Raw genomic sequence first — 24,528 nt, forward strand, 5'->3', positions numbered from 1 at the left:
GCAAGGCTAGTTACCGAAGACCTGGGATGGTTTATGCATCATGTTGTCATTTTTGCTGCGATGGAGGCTGAGCCAGTGAGGCTTTGAGTCTTGAGGCCAGCTGGGCTGGTAGCTTGGAAGTTGGTGGGCACCGCGCGTTAATCACCGAATGCTTGGGAGAAGGTCCCTTGATCCACAGCAAGCGGGCACCTGCGCCCGATCGGCCGAAATCAAAATCCTTAGGGCGCAGGCATCAAAATGCCGAAACGGTTGGTTTCGTCGGTAAATGCGGCTGGCTTTGGTTTGGCAAGAGTTTTGGGGAGGATGGTTCATGCGTACTCATGGCTGTGAAGGTAGGTCAATGGTCTACATTATTAGCATACTCTAAGGATAAGCCTCTGAAGATTTCATTGTCTTCTCTTGAGTCTCTGTCTAATTCTTTATCGCTTTCTTTCACCAGGAGGTGAAAGCATCACGAGTGGCAGTATATAATGCTTTGTGCATAAAGGTTTCCGAAACATAATGAATTTGGAGCTAGTAGCACTTTCTCTGAATACTGCGAGTGTCGTGTCGAGTAGCTTCTTATACTCGTCCTATGCTGCTTTTATGCTGATTGCTATGGTCACTTGCGTCTACGCTTTTACACAGCGACAACAGTGTCCCCCTCGGAAACCTTCTCCGGGCAAGCTCCCCAGCATCACCATGAACCTCCAAGCAACCGCCACACATCAGTCTTCATTCATAACGACAGGCTACCAGTGCAAGCATCTTGCCTAAAACTTGCTCTCCTCTCGTTTCAAAGCACAACAATCTGATCCATGCCCCCATTCACTTACCCGGAGTTCCTCCCAAAACCCTTCAACTCTTGATCTATTCTCTCCAAAGGAACACCTTCTCACCCCTATATAAAGGAACGCGTACCAAGCATGCAGCCCCCAGGAGCCTCGCACAGTGTAAAGCACTGTTCGTCATCACTGCCTATACTGAAGAGAAGGCCCGCAGAACAGTAACTCTACCCACACCGCCCAAAAGCCAAACAGGTACGCCCAAACGCGACTCCTCCTCGAGACAACCACCAAGTCGAGCTCTCCGAGCGCAACCGCCATGGCGAACACAACCGGGATTTACGCGCTGCCCCCGGAGCTAATCCTCAGCTGCGGCGAGTACATGACCCCCAAGACCGCCTTCGCGCTCTCACTAACCTGCAAAGGCCTCAGACGAGCACTAACCGAACTCATCGCCGAGATGCGCGAGTGCTGCCTCGCAGATGCGGTGCACTACCACGAGCTCACGTACCTGGCCCCGGACGCGAAAGGCCATCCGCGGACGCGCACGTACCGCACGGCGCGGGCGCTGCCGCCCCAGCCTCTGGTCGAGGCCGTGCGGGCCGGCAATGTAGGGCTCGTGACGAAAGCGCTCACGAAGTTCCACATTAGCGCGGATAGCTACGATCTCCAGGCGCAGCCCCTGGTGCATCTGGCGGTGCTGTACAGGCATCTTGAGATTGTGAACGTGCTGCTGAAGCATGGCGCGGATCCCAATGTCACGTCCAGTCGGCTGGAGATGGCGCTGGATTGCTGGGTCACTAAGGCGACGGCGGAGGATGTTGCGGTGCTCAGGTTGCTGTTGGACGCCGGCGCCAAGTGCGCCATGCCGCGTCTGCTGGATTATAGGGCCCGCACGCTGGACCTGGAGCTCGGGCTCGTGGAGCAGATGGTGAGGACGGGGTTGGAGTCGGGTCTGGTCTTGGAGGAGCTCTTTGATGATCAGATGTTCTTCCAGGCGCTGCGCTACGCGTCCCCCATGTATGTGCGTGTGATGGTGGCGATGCGTCCGGTCTTGCTGCAGCTGACGTCGCTTGATGGTCGCGGTCCGGTGGTGTATGCCGCGGATTGCAATCGGCCGGATATGGTGGCTTGTTTGGTGGAGTTGAGGGCGTGGGATGCGCCGCCTTTCTAGTGGTAGGTGATCTATCTTTCTTTGCTCGTACTTTCTGTTGTGTAGGAGAATACACGTTTTGGTATATACCCAATCTCTTCGTTCTGTATTGTGATATCGTGGTTGTAGCGCAGGGTTGTGCATGCCATCAATTGTGAATGTCATAGCCGCAGAATAGGCTACTACTACTACGTTAACCAGGCAGCTATTACACCGGATCACATCCAATCTATCTTCGGCCGGATGGGGAAGCAGTTGGGAATGGGGAAGACACATCCTGTCGGCTAGGGCTGGGCAGAATGATATCCTAGACTAAGGCATTCTAGTGCTATCTCGAGGGCATATAATTGCAACTAAATTTCGGTCAATCAGTGGAGATTGTCAGCACCGTAGTAAGCTTTGTATCATGTTTCTAATACGTGAGAGGTGTAGCCCTGCGACTGGAAACATGCTACCCGATGTCTCTTCATTCGGATGATGTGGACTTGGTCGCTTCTTGCCTCCTTTCAGTAAGGAGCTCGCCTGATTCTAGCTGGAGGAAGACATCAAGAGAGTGCAACTCTCACATCATATAACTCTTTTAACAAACATATTTTACTATCCTGCGCCCCAACACTTCGGTCTCCCCTCGAGCTAAACCATAATATCAACAACACACATGTATACCAGCTGCAGCAAGCTAATCCAAAACCCTCACCCCGACCAAATCCGCCCCATAACTCTGCACCCCCTCGCCCCCACCCACATTCCCAACCACCACTTCATTCCCCCCCACGATCCACCCATCCACGCTCACCCCGAGAGTCGCACTATCCCACCACCCCAAACCAGGCCCAAACAGCTCGCTGTGCCGACCACTCAGCGGCACCTCCAGCCGCACCGGCGCCCCGCCATTCACGGAGATTGTCAGGTTGCGGGCGTTGCGGCCCTCGTCCCACGACGAATCGAAGGCGATGTCGTTGTTGATGTAAGCCACTTCTATGTACTTGGTGCCCGCTGAGGAGGCGTGGATGGTTGTGCTGGCGGAGCCGGACGGGGACAGGTAGCCTAGTTTGCTGCCGACTGGGAGGCAGTACCCTGCGCCGCAGGTGGTGAGGGTTGCCGTGCCGGAGAGGGTGAAGGCTGTGCTGGGGGCGTAGGTACCTTGCGGTGGGGTTAGGGTGATTGAGGTGATGGGGAGGGTCGGGGTGGAGGGGTGATGGAAGGTTAGGGTTGCGTTGGGGGAGGCGGATAGGGAGAGGGGTGTTGTGAAGTTCGTGATGGAGGGTGGGATGGTGAGGCGGGTGGTTGTGTTGGAGCCGGTAGAGACGAGAATCGCAGTCGGGGAGGAGAGCGGTTTGGAGAGGGTGATTGTCAGAGTGTAGTTCTTGCTGGTCGTGACGGCGTAGATGGGCGAGAACGTCGTGGTGGTCCTGCATTGCATCCCACGGTCAGCTCATCGTCCAGCAGAGTGGTACACGCACTTACCCTGATGTTTTCACAAACAGATCTCCAGGATAAACCCCCTCAGCTATGGTATCCCCCAATTCCAGCAGCATCGTCCCATGGCCCGCCACCGTCGCCGTGTACGACGTCCGCACCCCCTCCGCCACACTCCCCTCCCAGATATTCTTCACACTGCCGGCATACTGCAGCCCAATGTCCGGCAGATCCAGGGTCAACTCGCGCGACTCGTTGCGCCAGTTCACCAGCGCCGCGACCGTCCTGCCCCCGGACAACGGGCCACTCCAGACTTCGTACTCTTCCTCGGACCACCGGCGACGCAGACTTGCGCTTGTGCCCAGCGCATCCTGATTGAAGGCAATCACATCCTCCTGCTTGAGGACCGCCAACGAACTCTCACTGATGGCCGTGGCCTCGTCGCGCAGGGCAGCCCCGATGACCAGCGGAGTCTTCAGGATCGCCCACAGCGAGAAGTGGGTCTGCTCTTCGGCCAGCGAGAACACCCCGTTGCCGACCTCCAGCATGTCGAGGTCGGGCCACTGGCCTGGTCCGGCGACGTCGGTCTGCGGTACAGCCTGGTTGAGGATGCGGTAGATGGTGCGCCACGCCGGGATGATGTCGTTGCCGATGCGCCAGGTGTGGCCCAGCAATGGAGCCCAGAGCGCGGGGAAGTCCACGCCCCAGTCGCAGACTTGAAACAGCACGGTGCGGTTCAGCTGGGCCAGGGCCTGGGACATGGTGGCGTAGCGCGAGGAGGGGGAGGTGCTGGGCGCGTAGTTGACATTGGGGAAGTTGGTCGCTGCGTCGGAGTAGCAGTTGTCGTCTGTGGTGAATGTGAGTCTCTGGGATTTTGGCAAGGAGGTTTGTGTCTTGGGGGGGGCAAGGGCAATTACATTTCAGAGAATCTACCTTCCACGAGGCAAATGTCTGAGCATCCTGTTCTTCGTGACCTGTAGCGAGCAGCAGTTAGAATCCCACCCATTTCAACATGGGGCGCAGGGGTATACCTAAGTTGCCCGTGTTGTTCGGCGGGCTGCCGCATAGCAAAATTCCTGCGTCTCCATAGACCCCGAACAACAGCCCCAGGTCGTGAATATACTCTCCCAGCGCTGGGAAGCCCTGTGGAAACAGCTCCGGATTCCAGGTCAGGGACCCATCGGCCAACCGGTCGGCCACCGACCACCCGCAATCGGTGGTGACATAGCGGTAGCCCAGGGAGTCGAGGCCCAAATCCACCAAAGCTTGGGCATTGGACCGGACGATAGTCTCATTTGGAGAGCAGGAATAGTGGTTATATGTGTTCCATCTGGATGCTTTAGCTAAAATCCATCCGATCAAGGTGTGAACTTACCCCATCGGTGGCGTCTGGGCCAATCCATTCTGCAGTCGTGGGTGAAGCGACGGTGCAGCTGCAACCGCAACCGACAGCAGAGATACTGCGAGAAATTTAGACATTGTTGGATCCGGGGTACTGGGTGGGGAGGAAGAATGCGGAGGTGGATCTGCTCATTTATAGCCGTATACTGCATGGTATGAGGGGAAGTTGGCGAGGCTAGGCTAAAAATTAGCCGAAGCTCTGAATTGATGCATTTCCGTCACACTGCATTAGCCTCCGCTAATTAACCGGTCCTGCAGAATTGAAGATGAGGGGAAATGAAATCGTGACATGCTGAGCATGACGCTGGGTTTCGCAGTTTCCACCAGTCAGCGCGCGCTGCCCAAATCTAGCTGATTCAAGCTGTCGTACATATCCGTTCAGTATTTGAGAGGCTGTAAGAGCGCTTGAGTCCTCTGATCCTCAGTCTGATGGAACACATCCAGCTCTTCAAACCGCTGGGTTCAACCTTTTTTGCGTCCAGGTATGATGCGACCACTCGCATGTAGACTGCAGAGGCAATCAATCTGGTGAAAAGGAGCAGAAGCTCAATTGATGATCAACAATTGAGCTTCATTCATATGATAGCATTGCATCAATTCACACTCGCCGAAAGACCGCAGTCAAGGTCGTCGCTGATTTAATGCATCCATGCACCTTGTCCAGCTTACCAGAAACCTGACGCACTAATCCGCCCTGACGAAAATCGAGAGAGCCTATGGATCATGGCAAATGTCCGACTTTCGAGTTGATAACTTGCAGCATGCGCCGAACCGATACGTCTCGGTCCATAGATCAGCATCCACGGAAGCATGGCCAACAAAGCACAACATATGCAGGCAAAACCAGGGACCTACTGACCACCATGTAGATCCTCGACCACTTCACCCCGCAACTCTATCGCCACTCTTCACTCATAAAAGGAGCTTATCAATAAGAGGCCAGCTGCACTTGCTCTATAAGTACCTCCAAGGAATCGCGGATCAACCCTAACCCCATCCTCATCCAACCCAGCCAACCCAAAATGACAAAACACCCCCTGACAATCGCCCTCATTTACGAAGACCCCGCCGTCTACACCCTCCACCACCACTCGGCGGCATCCCCCTCGCACCTCGAAGTCGGCGCCGCCACGCCCGCCATCACCACCGCCCTGCAATCCCAGGGCCACACCGTGCACCATATCCCCAGCATCCACGCCCTCCTCACCCACCTCACTACTCCCAAAACCCCGAAATGGGACCTGGCTTTCGACATCACAGAGGGGGTGTACGGCCCCGCGCGCGAAGCGCAGGTCGCCGCCGTGCTGGAAGCGCACCGCATCCCGCGCACCTTCTCGAACGCCGCGACCATGGCGCTGTGTCTGGACAAGGGGCGCACGAAGATGGTGCTGGAGCATTTCGGGGTCGCGACGGCGCCCTTTGCGGTCGTTCATTTCGATGACACTCCGCTAAAGAAGGAGGAGTTGAGCGGCGAGGAGATCCTGGGACAGATGCGCCGCTCGCGGCATGCCGAGACGCTGCTCGGGCCCGGGGGATGGCCGCTGTTCGTCAAGCCGTTGGCTGAGGGGTCGTCCAAAGGGATTGCCCTGGCAAATCGGGTAGCCTCGGACAAAGATTTGGTACGGGTGGTGAATGCATTGCGGGCGGCGAGTCCTTCTTCTTTGGGGGTTTTGGTCGAGTCGTTTCTTCCGGGGAGGGAGTTTACGGTCGGGATTCTGGGGACGGGGGTCGATGCGTGGGTCGTTGGGGTGGATGAGATTGTTTGGTCGAGAGCGAAGGGAGACAAGGGCTCGGTTGAATTCACGACGGAGAAGTCCAAGTCGTCGGATGATTGGAACGGGGAGGCGGATGAGGTCAAGGTCACTCGCGAGGACAAAGAGGCAGACTTGGCTTGTGAGACTGCGTTGAGGGCGTGGAGAGCGCTGCGGTGCCGCGATGGGGGCAGAGTTGATGTTCGCATGGATGGAGCCGGGGTGGCTCATGTCATGGAGGTCTGTTTCCTCGAAGGCTCGTGGTTAAGTGGCGAGGTTGCTAACGCTCACAGATCAATCCGCTGGCTGGGTTGCTCCCTAGCTGGTCGCAATTGCCGCTCATCGCTGAGCATAATGGTGTCTCGTTCGATGAAATGATTGATCATATCGTGCAGAGTGCACTCAAGCGGACGGTCTCCCATGCCGTTGTCTGAAGGCGTAGATTAATCAGTTAGAAACAGCCAGCTTATGAATAGGTTCAGCACTCTAGTTCAATATTCAGCGAGGTATCAACATTAGGCATTATCGTGAAGTTGTTCCAAAAACAGACTCTAATCAAACTTCAATAATCTTCCTCTTCCACCGATCCCTCACCGACATCATCCAATCCTTCCACAACTTCTCCTTTCTCCCAATGCGAATCACCCCATCCTTCACCCCCATCCAGTCATCGATCGGCTGCGGCAGATACCGGTGCCGTGCCCAGCAGCACTTGAACCAAAAGCCCTCGCCGGTCTCATCATAGAATGCGATCTGCTTCCGGTAGCAGTCTTCGCAGAAATCCACGGTCGCACAGTCGAGACAGAAATACATCTTCGGACCCTTCGGCCCGAAAGTCTTCATCTCGAATGGCGGGTCCATGCAGGGTCCGTTGCAAGTGACCCCATTGGTGACATCGATCGTGTCTTGAGATGAGGAAATGTCGGGGATATCGGGTTGTGCGGGTTTCGCGGAAGAGCCATCTGTGAGCGACGCTGCTGGAGTGGACTCTGGCTGGTCGGTCGCATGGCGGTGGACTCCTGGTACCTCGGACGTGGACTGGCCGTTTACGGCGGGCGCTTCTCCATTTTTCTGTGTGATTGGCGCCACAGTCAAGCTGGATACCTTCGCATCAGTGTCAGCGGTCTCGGCTTGCTCGGACGGAAGTGATGTGGCCGAGGTCTCATTGCCATCCGATCCTTGGGTTTCAGAAACGGCACTGGTCTCTGCAGAGTCCGTAGATGGCTCGTTTGCTTCCTTTCCTGTCTCACTTGAGTCAGCCGGAAGCTGGCCTTCTGCCCCGTGCGCCGTCTCTGCGCTTGGTTCACCGTCACCTTGAACCACCTCTGTCTCAGCGGGTTGTCCAGTCGATCCGAAATTAGCATAAGCATAGTCATCGTAGCTCCGGTCCACCACGGACATCTGAAGCGACAAGGCGACCTGCGCATCCATCTTTAAGTCCAAGAACATGAGGACTTTCGCCAGCAAGCGAAATGCATAGACATCGTTCGACCCAATCGAGTCCTCTAGATCTGCAATGCAGATATTGAATGCGCGGTCGGCATGGAGTCTGGCTTTCCCCAGGTTCCCAATCTCCCGATGCATCTTGCCTAGCACCAGAAAGGCCTCGGCCAACTGGATCGACTCCAGTATTGGAGTCCGCTCGTACGTACTGATCAGTCTCTCCAGCTTCATGATCGACTCCTCGCGCACAGTGGTTGATCGTGTCACGGTAAAGTTCTCGTGTTGGATGTCAACCATCTCGGGGAAAATGGAGCTCATCAGCGAGATCGCAATTTGCGACTCTGTGAGATTGGCAAGCATGTTGTCCAGTATGTGCTCTGCCATCTTGGTCGCACGCGCGTCTCGTCGGTATATAAAAGCAAGCTCGAAATGGGTAGCTTGCGCGCGCGCCGGATCCAATTTTTGCCAGTAGTCTACGGAGTCCTGGAAGGTCTGGAGAAGATAATCGACTCGTCTAGTTTCAACAGCGGCTCGACGGAAAAGATCCTTCTTGTTGGTGAAATCGGTCGATCGGAACCACAGCCACTCAGACCGGATCTTCGGCTGTTGGCGGCGAACGGCATCAATCACCTTGCTCCATTCACCCTTCTTGCCATGGATGTTGACGATGCTCGTGAGGAGTTCCAAGAGTTGCTGAGTGTACTCGAGACCCTCCCGCAGAGCTTCCTCACAGGTCTCAATTGCCTGTTCATCTTCGCCCAGTTGCTGCAAGGCATGGGCCTTGAGGAGGAAAGCATTGGTACATCGCTCGTCGCTCAATTCCGAACCAAGAGCGCCCTTCTCCTCGGTACGGGCGGTTAGGGCAAGGTTGGCGTACTTCACCACTCGCTTCCAGCCTTCCCGTATCTCCTCCTCATCCATACTCTCGGCCTGGTCTTGGTTCGAACGGTGGTACTCCGCAAGCCCTAAATAAGAATAAAATCGCTCCGGTCCGGGCGTGGTCTTGTCATCCAAGTTTGTCTGGTAGAACTCGGCCGCAAGGTCTTTCTCCTCGCTGTCCGCTATAGAATGCAACACCAATCCAGCGGCGATCCGACAGCGTGCAGTCTTGACTGGGGCAGTGAACATTTCAGCTTTGCCATATTCGAGGATATGCCTGGCCCTGGGTGCCAAGACAAAAGGAAAGTACCAGTGAGTGTTGTTGTCCCCATCTGGGAAGTTTCCAGTCTGGAGAGATATTAGTGTGAACTGCTAAAGCTTGGTAGAGAGATACGTACCGGCCACAAAGCCCGACAGATAAATTTATAAGGGATCTTGGCTTCGCTGTAGGTCACCTTTTCCGTCCAGCTCTCGATATGCCCTCGGGCCAACTGTTCGAGAACGCTTCCCGGCTGCATGATGATCTTTTCGACCCAGGCCTTGGCGCGCGGCGACAATCCCTCCTCATCATGAAAGCTCATCTTCCGGGCCCACGCCATCAGAACCTTCAGGTTATAGCCACCTGACTTGTCAAAATCGGTGGACATGTCGTAGAAGTCGAAATCCACATCCGCGTTGTCGTCATCCTGCTTCTGATGGAGCTCTTCGAAGACTCGACAGACATCGTTGTCATTGGTCAAAACCCGTGCCAATGCTTCGACGATCTGCAATCCTTGTTTCGGTGTGGTATGCTTTACACTTATGTCTTTGAGGTGCTGCAAGAACCATTGCGCGGCATACTCTTGAAGGGCCTTGCGAAGGTTCGCTCCTTGCGGATCTCGGTCGCAGAGAATACCCCCCAGCTTCAGAAAGAAAAATACCCTTGACTCGATCGGGTCAGGGATCATGTTGTTCACGGACTGTTCCAGATAGTCGCGGAAGGCAGGTTGGCGGAAGAGAACCTGCTGTTGCTTGCTTTCGCTTATCTTCTTCTCCAGTCGAGCTGCCTCAGTGATGGGGCCTTCCGGCTGCCCCTCCTTCGCCACCGTGCTTGTCTGTGCATCTGTCGGCTGGTAGTTGATCGTATACAACAAACTTAGATAGCAAATATTGGTCAGCGTAATTCTAACGTGGCTCCTCATCTTCTACCGAATACATACCTGGACAATGTTCCCTCAATCTCGCCAGCTACATTGAAGCTACTAAAGCTAGGCTCCTGATCAATAATCTCTTGTAGATCATATACAGTCAACGGTTGCTTGGCATATGTGCATAGGGCGAATATCGTTTCAACGATCCGGCGGTCCATCTCACTTCGTCTGGCGCGGACAATCTCAATCATCGCGGTGTACAAGCCTTCTTGGCTGTTGACGTTATCGATCTTAGCCAAGGCAGATGCTTCGTCTCCCTCCGATTGTTCCATCATGGTCAAGGTAAGATCCACAGAGGACATGACTCCTGAGCGGCGTCAGTCAAATCACATAGCCCATACCCCAGGGCAGTACTTACGGCTCGGGTTCTGCAGCAGTTTGCGCTCAATAGCACTACGAGTGGAATCCTTGAACGACTTCAAGACCTCGGATCCGTTGATGCGAGCCTCGATGATCCGCTCAAAGTCACCCCCGGCCTTGGTCTTGGCGATGAGGTCGATCTTAGGACATTTGGTGAATCCAAACACCGTGTCGTAGAGCGAGTCATCCGTGGTTCCGGTCATGAGGATCCGAATGCCACACTTGTCCGAGTTCAAGGTTTGAAACAACTCGAGCATGCGTCTGCGGTCGGATTCCTCCATGAGCTCCACACCGTCCAGCAGGATGAACACGTCTCTTGCGGTGTCGGGAGTCTTCTCGAATTTCTTCACGAGAAGGTTGTTCCACAGAAACTTGAGCTTCTCTTCCTGCTTGTCATTCTGTCCACCCTTAAAGATCTTCGAAGCGATCAGGTCCTTTGCGATCGACTCGCACAGCTTGATGTCGTGGTCAGCAATCTGCACTAGGATGTACGCGAGAACGTTCCGAAAGGACTGCGACTCCTGTCTACCCGGTTCAAAGGGGAAGTAGGCCGCCAGCATCGTTCGTCGCTGGTCGGGGTTATTCTTGTCGTTGGCGATACGGTACCGCTTGCTCTGCTCCTGGATCGACAGGTAGCAGTGGTAGGCGAAGAAGGTCTTGCCGGTGCCTGCTTCTCCCGAGACAAAGATAAAGGGGTTCTTGTGGCCGGTCGCCCACGACTTGTAGGCCGGGTCTGTCTCGGACCACGAGAAGGTCCCCGGCACGAGATGCTTCCGCACCAATTTCATCTGCGTCTCGACGCGAACTTCGGTGTCCGGATCGAGGTCCTTGCTGTTCTTCAGGGTCTCCTTGATCTTTTCCAGTGCACTCGCCTTGCCCCACAGGGGCTGCAGGTCGGACGATTTGATCTTCATGTCCTGCAGCGCCTGGATGAAGCTAGTGGGGAGGTTCTCGATCTTCTCGCCCATGCCCTCCACCACGTTGAGAATCTGGATCGGCAATGTGGCGCGGAACAGCAGAATGACCTTCTGCACGTGGTCGCATTTGGCCATGATTTCCTTGTTCCGTCCTTTCAGAAGCGCCCGTATGTACAGTCCTGTCGCAAATCAGCCTTCAGGCACAGGCAGCCAGCAGTGTATGTAGGACCCACTCTTCCGACTGTACTCGCTGAAAACCCTTCCGCTGAAGGAGCAAAAGTCCACCATGGCGATGAGGATATCGGTCAATCGGCGCAGGAAGTTGGACTTGTCGAACTGTCGGTGTCGGAGGTCGCCGATGTCTTGGAGCGCGATGTTCAGCGTTTCAAAAGTCGACTCAATCAGATCGAAATCCTCCGACATATCTTTAGCCGCCTGTGCAAGTGTCAGCCCAGCCAGCGACCGAAAGCTTTCTTCCACTTCCGCCCCGTCCTCACCTGAATCATATACAGAATCGACCCAGCCACCAGCTGCGCAGGCACCGCATACTAGACATTGCGATCGGAAGAAACATCAGTCCTTCGATTCAAAACTCAGTAACATGTAATGTCCCCCTCACCGTGCCGGAAACATGACCCTTGACGAAGGTGACCCCAGAGTCCACCCAGTCCAGACACCCGGCCACGGACTTCATCACCTTGTCCTTCCGGTCACCGGGTCGTCGCGAATGTTCGAACAGTTTGGACGCCTTCTGCAGCCCAGTCTCGGCGTCGGACCATTGGTCGCCTCGGGTCTGCAGTTCCTCCAGGTTGACATTGTTTTCCGCCGCGATGCGATCGAGCGCCTCTTTCCACAGGTCGTCTAAACTCTTGGGCTCTTTGCTCTCTGCGACGGTTCCCGTGGGCGGGGTTGGCGCGGAGGGTGCAGCCGCGGGCTTGGGATTGGATTTCTTATCGGACATGGTGTTGTCGTACGGCTAGATGGCCGCCATGTAGTCGTAGGGGGTTGCGCGCGCGATCGGAGATGCAGGGGAGGGAAGGAGCGCGCGTCGGCGCGGATCCGGGGCGATCAAGCATATTTAAAATTGCTGGACTAGCTGAAGAACTCTTTAGTGCAGTGCATTAGTCCGGTGTCAGGTGGTCAAGGGGCGGATGAGGCTGGGGATTATCGTGCTGCCCATGGCTGGAGTGCGGGTCGGCGGGAGATTGGACCCTCGCGCGATCGGACGAACTGAGCGAACTGTGCGGCCTAACCCGCGCCTAACGGGATGAATACGAGGCTCGGGGGATATGAGAGTGGGAAAAGTGAAGGGTCTGCGTATTGCTCCGAGAGATGAATTTGCGAGGTGACTGGGGTCATGGCATGCGTGAAGTGAGTAAGTTGGGTTGAGTTGAGTTGAGAGTGTACTTGTTATCAGTGATTGTTTCGAAGGGGGAGTGAGAGTGTCTGGTCTGGGGAAGTCGAAGTCTGGGTTGGGTCGGTGGAGAATCGGCGGGAGAAAGTGGAGCCGTTGGCCAGGCTGTGGCTGCCTTACTGCCTGATAGTCGTGCAGGAGCAGCTGCAGAGGTAGTCAGGCACAAACTCTCGTGGTGTGTGCAAGGTTCATCACACACATCTGCTAGTCTAGGCTTCACCATAAGCCCACCAATTCGGATCTCCAATGCATTTCCACCTTATCTCGCAGCAGCGCATGCATGGCTGAGTCAGCGGATGAGTAATGACGGGGAAGTGACAGGTGGATCACATGATGGCCGTCACAGATGCTGACCGCCTGGGGTTCGCCGCCCGGAAGTATCTTTCCAAACGCCGCAAAAAAAACTTTCCTGAATCCATCGACCCAGGCCCTGGCCGAGCAAAACCACTCCCTGCTCCTGCATCCCCCTGTCTCTGTCTTCTTCCTTGCCACTTGTGATTTTATCTGTCGATCTTCATCTAAACCTACTGAGAAACACCGGAATACAATCCATCGACATCCCTCCATGGCAACGATGCAGACCGTTGTTCGCAAGGCGGGCGGTGCATCTGGAGAACCGCTTCCACCCACACTTCCGACCGATACCGTGCCCGACCGCGTGAACACCTCCAGTCTGGGATCATGGTCTCATTTGATTGCCGGCGCGTGAGTGATCTATCTGCAGTTGACCTTGACGACATCTGAAAGAGAAAGCTAATCGATGTGCAGGACCGGCGGTATGGTGACAGCCATCATGACAAGTCCTCTTGACGTTCTCCGCACGCGGTAAGCGCTTTCCTCCTCCAGGCTGCCAGCATCGCCTCCCAACAATTTCCTTCGCGAAGCTAATGAGACATGTACGCGAACAGCCTCCAAACCGACTACTACAAAACCCAATCCAGCACCCGCCTCACACCACACCCCAACCAAATACGACAATCCTTCGTCCGCTCCTCGGTCAACCACTTCCGGGAGACCTTTGGCATCCTGTTCTCGATCCACCGCGTCGAGGGCTGGCGCGGGTTGTTCAAGGGCCTGGGCCCCAGCCTGACGGGCGTGGTGCCCGCCAGCGCGGTCAAGTTCTACACATACGGCAACTGCAAGCGGCTGCTGCCGGAGGTGCTGGGGTGCGACAAGGACACGACGCTGGTGCACGCGCTGTCGGCGGCGTGCGCGGGCATCGCCACGGGCAGCGCCACCAACCCCATCTGGGTGGTCAAGACGCGCCTGCAGCTGGACAAGGCGGGCGCCCGCCGCTACAAGAACAGTCTCGATTGCACGCAGCAGATCCTGCGGCACGAGGGCCCCAAGGGTCTATACCGTGGTCTGACGGCGAGCTATCTGGGGAGCATCGAGACGACGCTGCATCTGGTCATGTACGAGCGCATCAAGGGGCTGATCGCCACCAAGGTCGATCTGGAGGGGGCCGGCCCCGAGTCGAACCATTTCGTGCAGGGTTTGGCGCTGAGCGGTGCCTCCGGGTTGTCGAAGATGGTGGCCTGTCTGATCGCCTATCCTCACGAGGTAAGTTGAATCATTGTTTTTCAAGGTACGAATATTGGCTGACGGCTCTCTTTCTCTAGGTCATCCGCACTCGTCTCCGACAGGCCCCCATGGCGGACGGTCGGCAGAAGTACACCAGCATCCTGCAGTGCGCGCGGCTGATCCTGAAGGAGGAGGGGATGATCGCGCTCTACGGCGGGTTGACGGCGCATCTGCTCCGGACGGTTCCGTCGGCGGCGATCACGATCGGGACGTATGAGCTGGTTCTCAAAGTCCTTGAGAGACAATGATTGGCGTAGGCTGGCCAACGGCGAGGCGAGACCTCGGGCGGGCGGCGACCGCTTGCTTCCCGTCTCATGTATTATAGACTGTATGATTTCGAAAAAAAGATGTGGCGCATAGATACCCTGTAATCCGACTGCTTGAGGGGTGATTTGTACAGGCCACGATGTCATTTCGGGTGTTTTGTGTTGTTTTGTGTGATTCTGATTCGGGTTGGCGTTGAGCGCGTTTTGTTTTGGTGCCCGGTGTTGTTGCTGTCAGCCACTCCCGAAATATATTTAGAATAGACTCTACTTGCTTCCAACTACGGTCAGGACTCAGTGCTCCGTTTCAATTCTCTAATCTCCTTAAAGCAAATACCGTTTTATTGCATTGGGTATGTAAAAATGGTCAATCCAGCATTTTCGTAGCCTTGTCGGTTGTTCGTGTAGGGAGTACTAGGTATCGAGATGCTATCACGTGACTATTGTTTACTTTGTGCAAATCCAACGCGCAATCTCGACGAAGGGACGAGAAAATCGGTATAGACGACGACTCATGAGATCTCGAAGCATCGCCTTGATCAGATCACTCGGATAGTAAGAGCCACCAAGAAATCTATTCTAAGCATGGCTCCGCTAGCTCGTACACGAGAATCCCCCCAAAACATATACATTAATCCGTACAGGATCCAACTCCAACTCGCACCCTACAAATTTGATCACATCCACAATTTACAGGTCAAAAGAGTAAAAAACGGATAGAAAAAGGATCATAGCATTAACTCATCATATACATAAAACTGACATTCCATTATAGAAGAAAAAGAAAAAGGATGGTATCAAATCCCACAACCTATCCACAGCCCGACAAATCATCTCCCATCACACTTCCCATCTCCACACCGCGATCCTCTTATCTGTAAGGAAGGATCTTACAAGGCAGCCATCACACCGAGGACACCGGCGACACCGGCGACACCGAAGCCAAGGACGCCGGCGGGGGTGGCCTGGGCGCCGGCGGCACCGGTCGAGGACGAGGCGGAGGCGGAGGCGGAGGAGGCGGAGGCGATGTTGGTGACGGTGCCGGTGGAGGTGGTGGTGCCGGTGGAGGTGGTGCCGTCGTGGGTGGTGGTGAAGGTGGACTTGGCCAGGGTCAGGCTGTCGGAGATGGTGGAGGTGGCGGTCGCGGAGCCGTTGGTGCCGGTCAGGGTGGTGGTCGAGGCAGCCCACACGGAGGAGCCGGAGAGCGCGCTGGAGACGGCGCTGGAGGCGGCGGAGCGGGCGTCGCTGGCCGCACTGGTGGCCTCCGAGGCGACGGACGAGGCAAGCGAGGTCACGTCCGAGGCGCCGGCGGCTCCCGCGGTCGAGGCGGCGCTAGCGAGCGAGGTGGCGGCGCCGACGGCGTCAGTGGCGGCCGACTCAGCGCCGGAGACGACGTCCGAGACGACGCCGCCCTGAGGGGAGGCCAGGGCGGCGGCGGACAGGAGGGTGGTCAGGAGGAGGCTCTGGAGCTGCATTTTGGTTTTTGGTTGGTGGTGTGGTATGATAAGATAGCGGTAGTCGATTATCGATAACTTTATTGAGATGGTACCTGACCCGAGGAGTGAGGATGGATGTATGGACTGGATGTATGCAGGAGACACTGGAGAATTGTAGAGATCAAAGGTCGGCGAGGGACGAGGGTCTTTATAACCTCCATCGCCACCAGGCTTCTAGCATACACCACACAAGCAAACACAAGAGGTGACTTACCTGTCGACGACAAGAATAGCAGCCCAGCCCAGTCCACTGCATGATCATCTCCGTCCTGCTCCCCCACGTTGACAACCTTTCATACGAATCAGGGCTGTCGTGAAGGGTGGCTCGACCAGTCACAGCCCTGGAGACGCGGCCCAGGCCCCACTATGATCCCATTGCGAGCAGTCAGTGTCTTGCCGCGTTCCTGTTTCCCTGCTTGGCAATGACGTTGCTCTGTGTCTAGAATTTGGGTTTTCCTTTTTGCTGTGATACTCGTCGTCATTGGAGACCCAAGACCCTCAGAGGGCCGGGGTTGTTTGTCTGTGGCGGTACGGTTGTGGCGGACGCCTTGCCCTGCCTCTTTTTCTGGTCGGCATTCCTCCAATGTGAGCCATCACACGCAGCACACCAGAGGGGATGAGTTGGTGGGTGGTAGCTAAGAATATGTTCAAACTCTGATACTGGACGGAACCCCCGAAATGTACCCCATTTGTTGATCCCCAGTGCAGTCTCTCGCCACTCACAGGCACCAGCATTGACAGCCCGTGTAACCCTGCCATAGGAGACTGACTGGACTGGTGTAGTTCAAACCACGTCGACCTGCTCCTCTTGCTGCGACAGCTCCAACTACAGCTTCCTGCTGGCCATCAAACCTGCATGCAACCAAGCGTGGGTGCGTCATCAGCAATCAGCAACCAGAGCCCGAGACATGGACGGACGGAAGTGTCGGGCCGGGGGGGGGGCAGGGGGACAGGGCAGGCAGATGAGGATCGTCAGATTCGTCGGTCGGATCTTGGCTGGGCTGGGTTTGCGTAATCTTGATGCAGGGTAAGCAAAGAGGTGTTCGTGTACGGAGAGCCAGTGATCAGCCTGACCACCACTACGGGTGGTTTATCCGGGAGCCATCGATTTACTTAATACTCATACTATTTACCACGAGTACGTACATGTGTGTGTTAATGCCGTGATGGTCAGCGCAGGGTTCCTGGACCCTGTTTTTCTTCGCTCTTTTCCGCCCCTCGGCGATGGAGGGTCTGATTGGAAGGAAAACGGGGGGCAGAGTCATCCGGGGTAAATTTCTTGTTTCTCATAAGGCTGAGTGGTGAATTTCGGCTATTTGGTGCTCACCGAAATGCCTCGAAGTTTCTTTCCTCCCTTTGTCCCCCCCCCAACAAACAATCCTCCCCCCAGATTATTCCCCAGCCAGGCCCAAAACCATTGAACTCAAAACCATATGACCCGACCATATCGAAGCACACTGTAGAAACAAACCTAGCCTCGAGTCCCCATCAACACAGTAACAAACATAGTCCAGACTCTTTCAAATCCTCAATCATTGTAAACCCCCAAGAATAAGAAAAACCTTGACGTCAGCTCTCCCAATTCCAACCAAGTGGAGTACAAACCGTGCACTACCACCGACCCCAACGACGATCTTTCCCCTTCGGCAAAGCAGAACCTCAACCCTCGACCCTCCCACGCCGTCTTCGGTCTGCGCTTGGACAATAGACAATTCAAAAAAATCGCGCGCAAACATTCTGGACCCGATTTTTTGACGTCAATTGACCTGGGCCCTATCGCCACTGTGCAGGAACGACATCCCCCCAACGCACGGTGGCCACCATTGGTGGTGCTTACTTTGGACTCAGGGAAGGCACGTGCTGAGTTGGTGGGTTGGTGCGATTTCGGGGGGTTGTGGTGTGATATGTCGACTTTTGTAGACATACATATTGCTGGTGTGGTGGGTTGCTGTGTTTACTGAGAGTAGATAACTCTGCATAGTAGGAATGGGCGGCGCTGCAGGGCATGCTGGATGATCTTCTATCGCTATCCTTACCGGCGGTCGGAGGTTACTTACTGCCCTGACTGAAAGTAAGGATTCACTCGCCACATGTGGAGAGATGTCGACCACTCCTGTTATCTACGGGGAGTTGTCCGGTGCGATGGGCAGGGGTGCGGCTACGGTGCTGTATGAGTGATATGGGTTAGTTACCAAAATGTGCCCTTATTTGCCAAGGGTTGAATCCTGGCTGAACGAGGCCATAAGGCTGAAAGCAATATCCCATAAAGAGCGCGTTGAGCACGTTGTCAGTTCCCTGAAAGTCAGAAGAGACGATGGCGCAACTCGGTCACATGACCCAGCCCCGGCCTGGCAACAAGCCAGGCCCTGCCCTCATACATGCAGCCACCGCAGCAATAATCCCAAAGGAATTGCAATTTGATCGTAAAAGTAAGCGCACTTCTCATTACCATGATTCGTAACCACCCTGCGTCTATCTATTAAGTGAACCCCAGTCCACCCGTCTATCCCTGTATATATATGGATATATGGAAACAAAATCGCTATGCAAGACCCAATGCCTCCCCCTTTTTAAAATCAAATAAAAGAAAAACTTTTAATGAGCCAGTTGACTGGCCAGTTTGCTCTTGGCCCGGATCTTCGGCCCGTAGAAGACCAGCACCCAGGGCACGATGACTAGGACGGCACCCTATAGCCAACAAAGTTAGCACTCCTACAACCACGAATCTAGAAAAAGGGAATTGGCAATGAACGTACAATACCACCCAACAAACTCGACGCCCCGGGGTACCCCACGTTCGTGAACAGGGCGTTGGTGACGAGCGGGAAGACGCCGCCTAGGAGGTTGCGGCCTGGTTTCCATTAGTATTCTGCCGCCACTGGATAACTTTGCAGAGAAAGGGAAAGGGGTAGAGGGACGTACAGCACGACTGCGCGGCAATGGCCGAACTGGCGAACCGGTGGTAGGTGTCGGCCAGATAATTGAAGACGGCCAGGTAGACGGCGAAGATGCCCATGGTGGCGCACCCGATCGCCATGGTCGGAGAGATCCACGCGATGGACGAGTACGAGGTCCAGCCGAACCAGAACAGGCCGATGGGCATGAGCACCGCCTCCACACACACGAAATACAGGCGCGCTTCCGGGGTGCGCGGGAGGAGGTTGTAGTGCTGGGCGATTTTGTCCTGGTAGATGCTGATCACCGTGATGAGGAGGGCGCCGACGCACATTGCTTGAGGATGTTAGCATGGGGACTGGTTGGGATAGGCATGGGGAGAGGCATACAGGTGAAGACAGCGCCGGTCTGCTCGATATTAAAGCCATGATTGGTGCGGAAGACCAGCGGGATGGAGCCGAATTGCAGGTACAGCACCGCCCAGCTGAACGAGACCCACAGCGAGAAGAAGAAGACGACCGGTTCGCTGACCAGCATATCTGTTCGCCAGTGTTAGCACTACACAAAACATTCTGTTCCGAACCAGAGACGACGAAGGCAACATACGAAATGGACGATACACCGAGATCCCAATCATCTTGACCAGCGACACACGCTCCTCGTCACTCTTGACCCGCCAGCGAATCCGCCGGACCTTCCCTTCCTCCAGCATCACCCCGAAGTGGCCCGCCGCCTCCAGCTGCTCGTAGTACCGGTTGATCGCCTGCGCCTTCCGGCTCAGCAGCACGCTGCCGCGCGTCTCCTTGAAGAAGCAGAAGATCACCACCACGAAGAAGGCCGCCACGATCGCGTGCGAGTAGTACACCCACCGCCAAGTCGTGTGGTGGACAATCGCGCTCGAGATCAGCGGGGCCAGCCCCGTGCCGAACAGCGCCGCCCCGGAGAACAGCGCCATCGGCGTGTTGCGGTCCTCCGCGTGGTAGATATCGCTGATCACCCCGCCCACCATCGTCGAGAAGGTCGACGCCCCGATCCCCTGCAGGATCCGCGCCACGAGGAGGCCGCCGAAGATGTGGGTGCCGCCGCACGCGAGGAGGGATGCTGCATGAGAGACGAGAAGTTAGCCCAGATGAGCGGGAAACGGTATACACTATGGTGCATATCGCGAAGGGGAAGGGGAACCACCCACCAGTGAACAGAATCCCGCTAGCCACGAAAATAGGCCGCCGCCCATTGATCTCCGAAAAAGGCGCCAGCACCATCGGTGCCAGGGCAAACCCGATACAGAACACGGTGATCGTCAGGTTGTAGACCACCGCGCTGACCCCCCACTCCGCCGTCAGCACGCTCGAGGCGGGACTGACCTCGCCTGCGGAGTATCCGGCCAGCGCGGTGACGGCGCAGGCGATCCAGGTCATCATCGATTTGCGCCATTTCGGCCACAGGAACGGGGAGATGTATTTCTCGAGGTTCGGGGGGTCGGGCGGGGCGGACTGGTTAGGGCCGGGCGGCAGCGTGATGCACGGGGTGGGCAGCGGCGTGTCGAGTTCGAGGTAGCGCTGTTGGATCTCCTGGGTCGACGGGTCGAAGCCGCCAGCGCCCTTTTCGTCCTCGGTGAGGTAGGCGTTGGTGGGGGTGGTTGCGCCGGTTTCTGGCAGGAAGACGGTGCCGGTGGTCGACGAGCCCGAATCGTCGAGGGGACCCCGCGGGGTGTCCGAGGGGGGATCTTGAGGCATTTGGGATTCTCACTGTGATGATGGTCCGTGTCCGAGTGCACTGGTGTAGCTAAGCATGTGCATGTGGGGAGTAGGTTGGGTTTATGTGTGTCAGCACATATGTCGTCGTCCCTGGTCACCAGACCTCTACGAGGGAGCAGGGATGTGGAGGTTATTTAAGAAGGATGACGCCGGTGGATTAGTGGAGGAAAAGCACACAACACCAAATTGGAGAAATCTTCCCTCGGGATGTTCTCCGAGGGCGCCAGATAATGAGGCCTGAGCTGCCCTCCGGAGTTGGCACCTCCCTCCGCATTCCTTGCCCATTTGTAGAATTATGGCGCTATGCAAGTGACCTGTTGCTGCAGGGTGTCCGACCTTATGCTGCCAACCTATCGCACTCCTCTGTCCCGATATTGGCTGCCAGATGACTTGATCGAATATCAAGCGCAGCACGAGTGTCGGCCGATACCCGCGCAAAAGCAAGAGCAGACGCCGCACGCGCAAATTCTGACCTGAGTTGGGGGAAACTGCGTCTCCACTTTCTCCAATTCGGAGAAGCCCTTCTTTGACTCACTCGCCGCGCGGCCAATCGTATGGCTTCCTCGTGCCGGATCCCGGCTGCTGTCATTGGTCAGAGATTGCTTTCGGCATGGTTGCGATTAGATCGGAAAAGATAAGCCGCACCCGGTTGGGTGTACTGTGCTAACCACCTGGCAGCCTGAGCTATCATCTGAATTGACCGAGAGAGGGTGTGGTATACATACTTATAGTGGTTCATGATCACTTACGCCCTGGTCCGTCAATTATTGCCTCACGTCGGGGAGCATTGCCAGACGGTGAAGCTTCGGTGGCATATTCCGTCCAATAGACCCAGGTGACTGTGCAGCTGCACACCCCTCTTACTTGGCAGACCGACCGTGCACGTCGATACTGTCGATGAATTGTAAGCGAGACCACTCCATAGAAGGGGTAAAGGTTGGTGCTTACCGGGTAAGTCGGAATAAGCAAGACGCTCGGGCAACTTAAGGGGCGCGCTTCCGCGCCATTATTGAGTCGACACCATTTGTAAGTTCTTCTCCATTTTGGGGAGAGCAAGGGGCCAACAGTTGTCTGGAGCATGTGATCGTTGTCGGTGAAGTTGATGTTGTGCCCTAATTGTTATTTGGTTGCGCTGTCCCCGCATCAGCTTCTGGTATATGGCGAATTGTAGAGTTCGAGAAGAACAAGAGCGGTCGGGATTGGGAGCAAGTGTTACCCACACGATAGTAATAAGATCACTTATTCGGGGGAATTAACATTTGGCCTAGAGTCTCAAGAAGCCTCTAGTGCAACAAGCATGTATCCCTCATAAGTTGGGTACCTGCTATGCATTGCATAGCATTCGCGATAATGGGTGCGGCGATCATTGCTTTCAGATGCATTCATTATGTAGCAGCTAAAGAGATCGACGTGTTAGCGAGATATCGAGTCTGCATCAGGTACGGTAGGCTACATATTATGCGTCATGCTCATGCTTGGTTAGAGAGAAGTACGCATACACCATAGAAACAGAACAGCAGTGTGAACGCTTACTACAACTATGATCAGCAAGCAGTACTGCACTACGACGAGCAATATTTGCTTCGTCTGTTCTCCGAAACACTCTTTCAATTGTTCCGTCTGTTAGCTAGCCCATGGGAAATGGTTGGGCAGCAGCGACTGAGAAATCCAAAAGAATCAGGATCATCGCCGGTGAAGGCAATGCGCTCACTATCAAGGTATAGCAACACCAGGCAGACAAGTCCCATAATACAGGTACCAGCACGACCGTGTTAGTCTTATAGAACCACTCGTTGGGCGCTGGAGTGGTAGCTGACTCTGGAAAGCTGACTCCGGCCCAAAGCAGAGTCAGGGGCTCGCTCGGGCCGACCCATGATCGTGTTTTCTGGGACTATTAAGAAAACGGTCGCCTCACTAGTCCTGTAGGTGCTTCCAGAACCCCCAAGTTCAACCTTCGAAATGTAGCTCAAGGACTGATATTCTGAGATAATATGCATTCATCTTTGTCACATCGCGGTGTGCGTCGGAAATGGACGATCGGACAATCCTCATCAACCGACCGCTCCAATTTCTCCTTTCCCAGACAGCGTGCGGAAAGTGAGTGAGACATTACAAAAGCAAATAAACAGGATTGCATGTCGACCTGTCGCTAGCGTCATGGTGATCATGATATTGAGTTGAATGTGCTGGTCGGGATTGGTCGTGCAGCCCGACTATGAGAAACGTGTCGATAGTCGAGAAATTCTTGGACCTCGTCTCTGAACCCCGCTCGCTAGGAGATATAGACTGAAAAGTAAGACACCAGGGGGATTGACAAGGGAGAAGAGTGAAGCTTTGTACGATGAATACCCTATGTATCTCAAGCAGCGCAGTCAGCCGCCCTCCACATAACCAAAAGCGTAGAGCTGAAAGCCACACATGCGAGGAAAGTATGCTGCACGTTATTCTCATGCAACAAACAACGGACGTCGCCGTATTGGATTATGCATAAAAGAGACACCCTGAATTGGACGGATTGGAAAGGGCGCCGGGCGGAGATTGTCATTGTTTCACCTGGTGGTCAATTTGACACCGCCAAGACCTGCAGGACACATGAGGCCAGCGTGCTATTTTGGGATGGCATTGTTTGTGGCAACTGGCAAAAACACGGGCATACTCGGTGCAGGATTATCGAATTCGCAATTTTTTTTGGCTGTCTTACCTACTCCGGAGTATAGGTGTGGTTCAGTTCCTGGCCAGGAGAAGTTTATGCTTCTGCCTAAACAAATCATAACGTTATAGCATGTCTATTGAACAAACTCGTGGGTGTATGCAAGCCAGCGGCAGTACTCTCCCCCGGCCGAATCCTCTTGAGGAGCGAGAGGAGGTGAAAACCACCTCAATTGCCACCAAAGGTACTCGTACTGATCCATGATCTTCGATGTTCCGAGACAAATGTGGGGGTGGCTGTCCCGCAGTTATTACCTCATAACCCCCTTGGGGGGAAAACGTGGGAATCCCCGATTTCCACCAAGACGCCCGCCAACGGCTAAGCCACCGTACTCATGCCAGTAGATTGGACGGGCACCTATCAAGGTTCTTACGCTCCGTACTGAGGAAATCGCTAGAGGCGATCCCCGATCGATTGATTGATATCCTGACACACTATTGAATTCATTCATCCTCACTTTGAGTCCTGAATTCCTGCCTCGTGAGACAATCACCCGCCTCATTCAAGTCGCTGTGGAAGAACGGTGGCTGTCTCAGTGGCAAGTAGCAATATTATTCACGGAGCTGAGAAAAACCGCAGCAAAGACAATGCTGCATGTAACCGACTGCAGCCCAGCAGCCACCTTGACTCAGGCAACCGAACCTCGGCTGCAGCTGCGAAGGGGAGGAAAAAGCCCATCGACCATCAACAATTCTCCAAATGAGACAATGTCTGTAGTGTGGGTCGGATCTCACAGTCTTGCCAGAGCAGAAAAACGGGGACAGCGACCGGGGGTTACTATTTCTGAAATGCCAATGGCTCCCAAGGCCGAATGTCTCGCCCACATGAGCCGAATCCTCACCAATTAGGGCATCCCTTGGTCACGCCCCACCCGCCGCTAAATTTGGGGCTGCAGGACCCTGAATGATTCAATGAATGGAATAGTAGCTGAGAGACAATGACAGCATAGATCCTGGTTGCAGCTGCAGGAAATAATGAGAATTAATGACTGGCTGTACTGAGCTGGACGAGGTGGTCATGGCTTCACAGCTGTTCTGGAAGATATAAAGGGACCGTCTATCCTGCTCCTCGTTACCTTCTCACCATCATCAACATCATCAACACTTCCACTACACTACACAGTACACAATCA

General features: G+C 55.0%; 8 protein-coding genes across 8 annotated transcripts; 3 read left to right on the top strand and 5 right to left on the bottom strand.

Moving 5' to 3' along the window:
• Positions 1-1,083: 1,083 nt before the first annotated feature.
• On the top strand, positions 1,084-1,938 carry ASPACDRAFT_47389 (uncharacterized protein; the record flags this gene model as incomplete). Its single annotated transcript, XM_020201948.1, has 1 exon — positions 1,084-1,938. The coding sequence occupies one exon, from the start codon at positions 1,084-1,086 to the stop codon at positions 1,936-1,938; it is 855 nt and encodes a 284-aa protein (XP_020052369.1).
• Positions 1,939-2,596: 658 nt separating this feature from the next.
• ASPACDRAFT_1875594 (uncharacterized protein) lies at positions 2,597-4,815 on the bottom strand (the record flags this gene model as incomplete). Its single annotated transcript, XM_020198059.1, has 5 exons — positions 2,597-3,329; positions 3,385-4,183; positions 4,254-4,310; positions 4,368-4,666; positions 4,712-4,815. The coding sequence occupies 5 exons, from the start codon at positions 4,813-4,815 to the stop codon at positions 2,597-2,599; spliced, it is 1,992 nt and encodes a 663-aa protein (XP_020052370.1).
• A 920-nt stretch (positions 4,816-5,735) lies between these two features.
• ASPACDRAFT_1875597 (D-alanine--D-alanine ligase family protein) lies at positions 5,736-6,922 on the top strand (the record flags this gene model as incomplete). Its single annotated transcript, XM_020198060.1, has 3 exons — positions 5,736-6,122; positions 6,201-6,728; positions 6,782-6,922. Exons 1-3 carry the CDS (start codon positions 5,760-5,762, stop codon positions 6,920-6,922), a joined length of 1,032 nt encoding a protein of 343 aa, XP_020052371.1. The 5' UTR covers positions 5,736-5,759.
• A 121-nt stretch (positions 6,923-7,043) lies between these two features.
• Positions 7,044-12,238, bottom strand: ASPACDRAFT_47392 (uncharacterized protein; the record flags this gene model as incomplete). Its single annotated transcript, XM_020201949.1, has 7 exons — positions 7,044-9,158; positions 9,209-9,944; positions 10,010-10,307; positions 10,359-11,456; positions 11,511-11,712; positions 11,775-11,825; positions 11,897-12,238. 7 exons carry the CDS (start codon positions 12,236-12,238, stop codon positions 7,044-7,046), a joined length of 4,842 nt encoding a protein of 1,613 aa, XP_020052372.1.
• Positions 12,239-13,083: 845 nt separating this feature from the next.
• On the top strand, positions 13,084-14,852 carry ASPACDRAFT_126296 (putative mitochondrial carrier protein (Rim2)). Its single transcript, XM_020196909.1, has 4 exons — positions 13,084-13,396; positions 13,460-13,516; positions 13,600-14,254; positions 14,314-14,852. The coding sequence occupies exons 1-4, from the start codon at positions 13,266-13,268 to the stop codon at positions 14,521-14,523; spliced, it is 1,053 nt and encodes a 350-aa protein (XP_020052373.1). The 5' UTR covers positions 13,084-13,265; the 3' UTR covers positions 14,524-14,852.
• A 407-nt stretch (positions 14,853-15,259) lies between these two features.
• ASPACDRAFT_81699 (uncharacterized protein) lies at positions 15,260-16,066 on the bottom strand. Its single transcript, XM_020205935.1, has one exon. It carries the CDS (start codon positions 16,011-16,013, stop codon positions 15,429-15,431), a length of 585 nt encoding a protein of 194 aa, XP_020052374.1. The 5' UTR covers positions 16,014-16,066; the 3' UTR covers positions 15,260-15,428.
• ASPACDRAFT_126303 (uncharacterized protein) lies at positions 16,039-17,212 on the bottom strand. Its single transcript, XM_020196910.1, has 2 exons — positions 16,249-17,212; positions 16,039-16,087 (listed from the first exon to the last, which is right to left on the bottom strand). The coding sequence occupies exon 1, from the start codon at positions 16,791-16,793 to the stop codon at positions 16,533-16,535; it is 261 nt and encodes an 86-aa protein (XP_020052375.1). The 5' UTR covers positions 16,794-17,212; the 3' UTR covers positions 16,039-16,087; positions 16,249-16,532.
• Positions 17,213-18,490: 1,278 nt separating this feature from the next.
• Positions 18,491-20,844, bottom strand: ASPACDRAFT_81712 (uncharacterized protein). The gene is made up of 6 exons (XM_020205936.1): positions 20,119-20,844; positions 19,536-20,030; positions 19,319-19,468; positions 18,957-19,265; positions 18,791-18,885; positions 18,491-18,722 (listed from the first exon to the last, which is right to left on the bottom strand). The coding sequence occupies exons 1-6, from the start codon at positions 20,345-20,347 to the stop codon at positions 18,630-18,632; spliced, it is 1,371 nt and encodes a 456-aa protein (XP_020052376.1). The 5' UTR covers positions 20,348-20,844; the 3' UTR covers positions 18,491-18,629.
• Positions 20,845-24,528: the final 3,684 nt, after the last annotated feature.

The sequence above is a fragment of the Aspergillus aculeatus genome (genome assembly GCF_001890905.1).
Source record: "Aspergillus aculeatus ATCC 16872 unplaced genomic scaffold ASPACscaffold_18, whole genome shotgun sequence".
NCBI lineage: Eukaryota > Fungi > Ascomycota > Eurotiomycetes > Eurotiales > Aspergillaceae > Aspergillus > Aspergillus aculeatus.